This window comes from Apaloderma vittatum, unplaced genomic scaffold (genome assembly GCF_000703405.1).
Source record: "Apaloderma vittatum isolate BGI_N311 unplaced genomic scaffold, ASM70340v1 scaffold13852, whole genome shotgun sequence".
NCBI lineage: Eukaryota > Metazoa > Chordata > Aves > Trogoniformes > Trogonidae > Apaloderma > Apaloderma vittatum.
The window spans coordinates 15560-22586 of NW_009701957.1; the positions used below are offsets into that span (position 1 = coordinate 15560).

A 7027-nucleotide genomic window follows, 5' to 3' on the forward strand; every position below is an offset into this window, starting at 1 on the left:
TGGGTTGAAATGGAGAAACTTATCTGGCGGCTTTCCTGAAGTGGTACTTAACTGTTGCAGTGCTTAAACTACCCGCACCCCCATCCCCTGGGACAGGGAGTAACCTAGCATTTCCAAAACTGAATGTGAAGCACAGAAGGGAGTAAAAGGATATAGTGATCCAGTATATCTATTAAAAGATCTAGTCATTACAGTGTTTAATTTTTAGGCCCCACAGAGCAGAATTCAGAATTTGTGCCAGGTGCCCAGGCTCCATACATACTGCACAGTATAAGGCACCTCAAAGCAAGATCTAAAAATTCAGCGTATTGCAGAGACAGTTGCCCATGGTCAGTATGTTCAGCTTCCCTTTACCTGGGGATACCCATGATATCTGAAATCCTGCCCCTGTCTGCAGTTTCAATTCAATTAGACATTCACCATTCCCTCTTTAAGACAATCTCGTGTCTAGAGACTTCGCTCAAGAATCTGGCCTCAGCCTTCCAAGTGCTTCCCAAGGCAAGATTCCTTGACAAGCACTGAAGAGTCAAAGTCTTCTACTGGGGCATGGCACGAAGTGACTCACTACAGTTGTACACCAGCCTCTGGCAGAGGCTCAATTTATTGAGTCTCAGGCCAGAGCCTTCAGGAGAAAGCATGTTCTCCACAGCATCTCTTCTGGTGTTAAAAAGCTGTATGAGTAAGAGGATGCTGTGGGTAAGCAGAAGGCAGTCTGAAGCCAAGGTGCTCCATTTCCTGGATATGTGCTGTAGGCACTAGTAATTTTGGGCTGAAGATATTTTACTTCCAACCACAAAATGAGCCAGTCTAGTACAGTCGAAAGGTGTTACACCTGCTCAGATCACACTAAGCAGTCTTGGGCTGGAGACAGACAACTGCCTGGGAAGTTCACCTACGGACAAAAGAGTGTTGCATACTTCTCAATCGGAACATTAATTCTGCCTAAGCCTTACAGGAAAGTTGTTTTAGGAATGTTCAGCATTAGGTTGTCTCTCATTACTTTCACTTTATGGACAGTTTCTTAAATCTGAAAATGTGATGAAACTCACCAGAAGGCTCATGCTTGGCAGCAGAACCTGAAATGCCAGCGTTGTAGAATAATAGAACAGAATAGACCTTCAAAGATCATTTAGTCCAAAACCCCTGCCATGGGCAAGGACACCTTTCACTAGATCAGGTGACCCAAAGGCCCATCCAACCTGGTCTTGAACAAATCCAGTGATGGGGTATCCACAACTTCTCTGGGCAACCTGTTTCAGTGTCTCCCCATTCTCATCATAAAACATTTCTTCCCCGTGTGCAGCCTAAGCTTACCCTCTTTCAGTTCAAAACTGTTGCCCCTTGGCCTGTCGCTACAGCCCCTGCTAAAAAGCCATTTTCTTATAAGCCCCTTTAGAGGTTGAAAGGCTGCAATAAGATCTCCCCAGAGCCTTCTCTTCTCTGGGCTGAACAACCCTAACCCTCTCAGCAATTCTTCAAAGTCCCCTCCTTTCAGAACTGTTCCTTCAGAATGACGGCTGTACCCACCACCAAGGCACAAATCTACTGCTCGACTTGCCTGAGTGGGCAGTACAAGCTGCAGAGCTGCCTCCTGCAATAAAGGCTTACCTTTGGAGAAGGGATTTCTCGGGATTTAGCTCTGAGCTTGTTCACTTGACTCTCAGCAATATCTGCCCTTTCCTCCGCCTCTTCTAGCTTACGCTGCACTTTTCTGAATTTGGAGAGATTAGTATTGGCTTGCTCATCCTGAAATAGCAAAAGAGAAGGAACTTAAAACCATCCAGCAACATGCTGGCGTACAGAGCCAACTTTTACGCTGACTGTCCTGGAAAATGGTAAAGAATTATTTGCTTCAGTTTAATGACTCACAGCTTCCTCAGCTTGTCTTTTGTAGGATTTTATTTTCATCTGCAATGTATCTACCAGATCTTGTAACCTCACCATATTCTTCCTGTATTCTTCATTCTGCAGAAAGGGAATGTGCAATTACATATCCTTGGGAAACACCACATCAGGAAAATCGTGGGTTTTTTACACCCACCTGGAAAGTAAGCTCTTTGATATGCCGCTCATATTTGCGGATGTTTTTCATAGCCTCCGCAGATTGTTTATGTTCTTCTTCCAGCTCAGTTTCTAACTCTCTTATCTGGTGAATCAATCAATAATTGGTTTGAGCCCTCACACAGGACTCAGAGAAGAAAGTACCTTTGACACTCATGTTCAGCACTGGTACCCACCCTGGCCTCCAGCTTCAAGAGCTGTTTCTTGCCTCCCTTCAGAGCCAACTGCTCAGCTTCATCCAAACGATGCTGCAGGTTCTTCACTGTCTGGTCCAGATTCTTCTTTATCCTCTCCAGGTGGGCGCTGGTGTCCTGCTCCTTCTTCAGCTCTTCTGCCATCATGGCTGCCTTGAGAGAAAAAGGACACAAGAAACTGGAAGAACATGAAAGAAGAGTGCACGCTGTGTACCATCTGAGGATTCAGCCCCAGCTCCTGCTAACCACTCTTGTCACCACATTTTCTGCTTCATTTTAGTTCTGTGGTGGGACAGTGGCAGAAAAAAGATAGAATCATAAAATGGCCTAGGCTGGAAGGGACCTTAGAGATCATTTTAATCCAGCCTCCCTGCCGCCAGGCATGCCACCTCTCGACTAGATCAGGCAACATATGGAGACCGAACAGGAATTGAACCCGCGACCTTGGCGTTGTCAGCGCCACGCTCAGCTGACTGAGCTAAGCAGCCCCCTAATAGGAAATAGCAGAGGAAAAAAAAATAGGAAGAAACCTGCCTTGCTGCACATGCAGAGCTTGGAACAAGAGAAAGGGTGAATGCTCTGTCCCACCGCCCAGTCGTTACTGTGACCTTCCCCGACATGCTGGTGCCATCGGGCAGAGGAGCCACAGCCAAGCTTGGGGGCAGGAGATGGCACCTAACACACGTGAGTGTGACGGGGCCTGCGTGCTGGGCCTTCTGCATGCCCAGTTGTTGCCACAATAGCCTGGATTGCTAGTGTTACAGTTAAAAACAAGCTATGTTATTTAAGACAAAGCTAGAATGTGTTTTTCTCTCATGCGTTTGATTCCTACATGATCAAATTAAGCATTTCCATGAAATACTGAGTGGCATTACTTACAAATTATGCAAAGGTGAACAAACTGCTTTGGCAGCAAAATACTTGAAAAAGTCTAAATTGAAAAATGTGTTAATAAAATAATGGCACTATAAATTTGGAGGTATATAAATATACATGTGTATGCATATAATTCATTATAATGTTCTATTTCTGTTTTATTGAAACAGATTATAAGTTATCTAATTTTTTTCATTTTCATGACCAAGCTCATTGTCATGAGCAATCCTTCTACTTTAACTCTAAATAATGTTTTAAAGCATCAAGATTTTGGTTTTGATCCTATGCATCACATATCATTAGCAGGTTGGGTCCCAGGACACACCAGCCCTATTGCCTGGCCAAGGTCACTGCCCTTGCACAGGAGGTTATAGCACCAATTTCAAGTGGAAATTCACAATTCTCAACTGAAAAGATCTTAAACAGTATTTTGAAAAGATAAATATTTAAATACGTTAGACACTTTACTGGTTTCATTACTGCTGGATTTTTTTGTGGTTTACATTGCCATGTAGCACTTGAAAAAGTTAATTGGTTTAGACTGACTAAATGCTGGTTTAGTTCATTATGATGACAACAGCCCAAATAACGCATCTGGCAGCAGGACAAGTTCCCTGCTGCTCTAATTGTCCTCTGACAATGTAACCTCTGCAACCAGGCCCACACACTGCTTCTTTGTGCAACTTCTGACAAGAGCACTTTCATGAACTGCCAGCAGCAATGCCATTAGGAAGCCCTGAGAATTTGAAGAGAAAACCACAGTAATATCCTCACATCTGTGATTGCCTTCTTTGCTCTTTCTTCAGCATTTTTTGCTTCATTAGTAATATCTTCCATCTCAGTTTGGATTTGTGCCCTATCGGTTTCAAGCTTCTTCTTTGTATGACAAAGGCTGGCATTCTACAAGGGAGAGAAAAAAAAAAAAGAGGTTTTGAGCGTCTGTCTTTGGTCTCTTACACATAGGGACCATGAATTCCTATTCATGCTTACTCTGTGAATCTCTGGACCCAAAAATATGTCTCTTAGCAAAGCAGACTACCTGGGTATGGAGCAGCTGCACACGTTCAGAGGCATCCAGCAGCTCCTGCTCGGCCACTTTCCTCGAGCGCTCCGTCTGCTCCAGGGCTGCCCGAAGCTCCTCCACTTCAGCCTGCAGCAGGTTTGCTCTGCGCTCCACCATGGCCACCTGCTCCTTCAGGTCCTCCTGAGTCCTGAGAGCATCATCCAAGTGCAGCTGCGTGTCCTAAACACGAAGAGCCATTTTTTTCCTAATGAATTTCTCAGACACTGTGCTTAAAAATAAATAACCCAGAAAGGTAAATCAAGACCTTGAGAACTCCCTGGATGCTGTGCAGGTGTTTCTGGGCCTCAGCAGCCTGGCGGTTGGCATGGCTCAGCTGGATCTCCATTTCATTCAGGTCTCCCTCCATCTTCTTCTTCAGCCGCAGGGCTTCGTTCCTGCTCCTGATCTCAGCATCCAAAACACCCTGCATTGTCTCCACAGTCCTCTCATGGTTCTTTTTTAGCTGGCTGATCTCTTCATCTTTCTCAGCAATCCTTCTGCTAATTTCTGACTTAACCTGAGTCAGTTCTTGGTTGACACCAAGGATTTTGACCTCTTCATGCTCAAGAGTTGCCTTTAAAAGAAAAAGAGGGGAAAAAAAAACCCACAAAAGTAACATTGCCTCAAATATAATCACTGTAATGCCGCTTAGTGACTTCACGGAAATTCCTAATTCCACTGTCCAGGAGACAGACTAGAAAGTTATTCAGCCTGCTCTCTACTTTTTCCACTAGTATACAAACCAACTTACCTCTGCCTCTTCCAGAGCTAACCGCAGTTGAGATTTTTCTGCTTCAGCTTGCTTTTTGGCTTTCTCCAATTCTCTGATCATTTTGCCATTTTCAGTAATTTGTTCAGTCAGATCAGCTATTTCCTCTGTGAGAAAAGAATGACATCAGCCTGTGGTGGCCAGGGAAGCTGAATCCTACACTTTGGGACTGTATTTAGCACCTCTTTACACACCTGAATATACACATATGTATACACATGTGCAAGCGTACACAGTTGCATATGTGTATGTATAGGTGTGTACAGATAAAAACCCATAGAAGCAACTCATGCAGGATGACATAAACAGAGGCGTCGGTGGTTTCATAGCCCTCTTTACTGAGAGTCTGACAGACAGCACGTGTTTACGTGTCCTGACAGGCCATCAGGGTAATGCTACAGGACGCAGAATCCCTTTGGTTGGAAGAGAACTTTAGGATCATCAAGTCCAACCATGAATCCAGCACTACCAAATCACCACTAAACCATGTCCCTAAGCATCATATCAATATGTTTGTTTAAATACGACAGTTCTTGTCATTATATGTTCCCAGTGCATCTGTAAGATTCACTTTCATAAGCTTCACAGTCTCTTGAGGGCTTCAACATTACCTGCTGGTGGCACGTAAATGCTCTTGATATTATGTCTCTGCAGCAGATAATGACGAGCCAGGTCATATGCTTTATTAGCTTAGTTATTTTACAAACCTACTCGACAACGTTTGGTGAGATGTTTACATTCTCCATTAAAATGGAGACAATAGTAATGGAGAGTCCTGTGACTTAGTGTCGCTCTTGTAGATACGAGCATGCTGGTAGAGCGTGCCTGGTCGTGCTAGGGCTGTGAACAGCTAGTGGGAAAGAAGAGCCAAACACTTACGCTTGAGACCTTTGTTCTCCCGTTTGATTGTTTGAAACTGATCTAAGGTTTTCTCGTAGGCATTTTTCACTTTAAAAACCTCTGTGTTCAGCAAGCGTGATTCCTTAGAGAGAGCTTCTCTCTCCAGCTGGCTCTCCTCATACTTTTTCTTCCACTCTGCCACAACCTAAAAGACAGGATGTCTCATTTCCTGCTGGTACCAAATATGTTGGTTTTGTTGTGGCTATTTTCTGTACCAGATAAATACTACCGTCTCTGAAAAGAGGACAAATTCCTATTGCCACATTCTAGAGGAGCTTGTAACTGTTAGACTGAACTTTATTTCAGTAATGGTTTAAGTAAGGAGTATTAGTTTGGCCTTCTAGGAAGGCCAGACTTAAAAGATACTGTGCTCACTTATCACCTTATCAAAGTTCTGCCGTTTCTTGTCAAGGGCAGCTGCCAATGCGTTTGCTCTCTCTATATCCACTGTCAGATCCTCCACCTCCCCCTGCAACTTCAACTTCACCTTCTCCAAGGAGGCACACTTTGAATTCACGATCTCTGCCTGCTGTCCTGCTTCCTGGAGACACTGAGAGACTTTTTTCCTAACGGAGTATCAATACAGCAAGTATTATGTACTGTATACATAACTTAATGAGTACAATATCAGAAGTACATTTTTAAATTAATTGTATAAGAAAAACGTAATAAACTAATTAAGATCATGCTACTAAAAGTAGATCTAGGTTCTGCACAATGCACATAACACCTGGACAGTTCGTTTTATCTATCACATACTTGGCCTCCTCCAGCTCCTCCGTGCGCTGAATGGCGTCCGTCTCGTATTTGGTTCTCCACTGGGCCACTTCGCTGTTGGCCTTGGACAGGGCGCGCTGCAGCTCCCCCTTGGCTTCCTGCTCCTCCTCATATTGCTCCCGCAGCAAGTCACAGTCGTGGCGAGCAGACTGCAAGGCGTGGGCCAGGGCGTTCTTGGCCTGGGGAGACAACGGCATCGGGACAATGAATTACCTGTGAGATAATAGGATGTTACCTTAGGAAATACTGCTGTAGATTGTTTGAACTTGTCAGCACAAGAGGTTCTGAGAACCTTCTTACCAATTAATTCATCAGTATCTATGATTTTACCTCAGGAGCGGTGACAGGTAAAATCTAAATTATAACAACAAAGCTGTGAACTGTTGA

General features: G+C 44.1%; 1 protein-coding gene across 1 annotated transcript; it reads right to left on the bottom strand.

Annotated features, from left to right (window-relative positions):
* Positions 1 to 1558: 1558 nt before the first annotated feature.
* LOC104269367 (myosin heavy chain, skeletal muscle-like) lies at positions 1559 to 6837 on the bottom strand (the record flags this gene model as incomplete). The annotated part of the gene is made up of 11 exons (XM_009879350.1): positions 6623 to 6837; positions 6246 to 6429; positions 5843 to 6008; positions 4946 to 5070; positions 4460 to 4768; positions 4171 to 4374; positions 3906 to 4031; positions 2238 to 2408; positions 2042 to 2146; positions 1870 to 1965; positions 1559 to 1746 (listed from the first exon to the last, which is right to left on the bottom strand). Coding segments are annotated over exons 1-11 (1889 nt in total), but the record flags the coding sequence as incomplete, so codon positions are not given.
* Between the last annotated feature and the right edge of the window lie 190 nt (positions 6838 to 7027).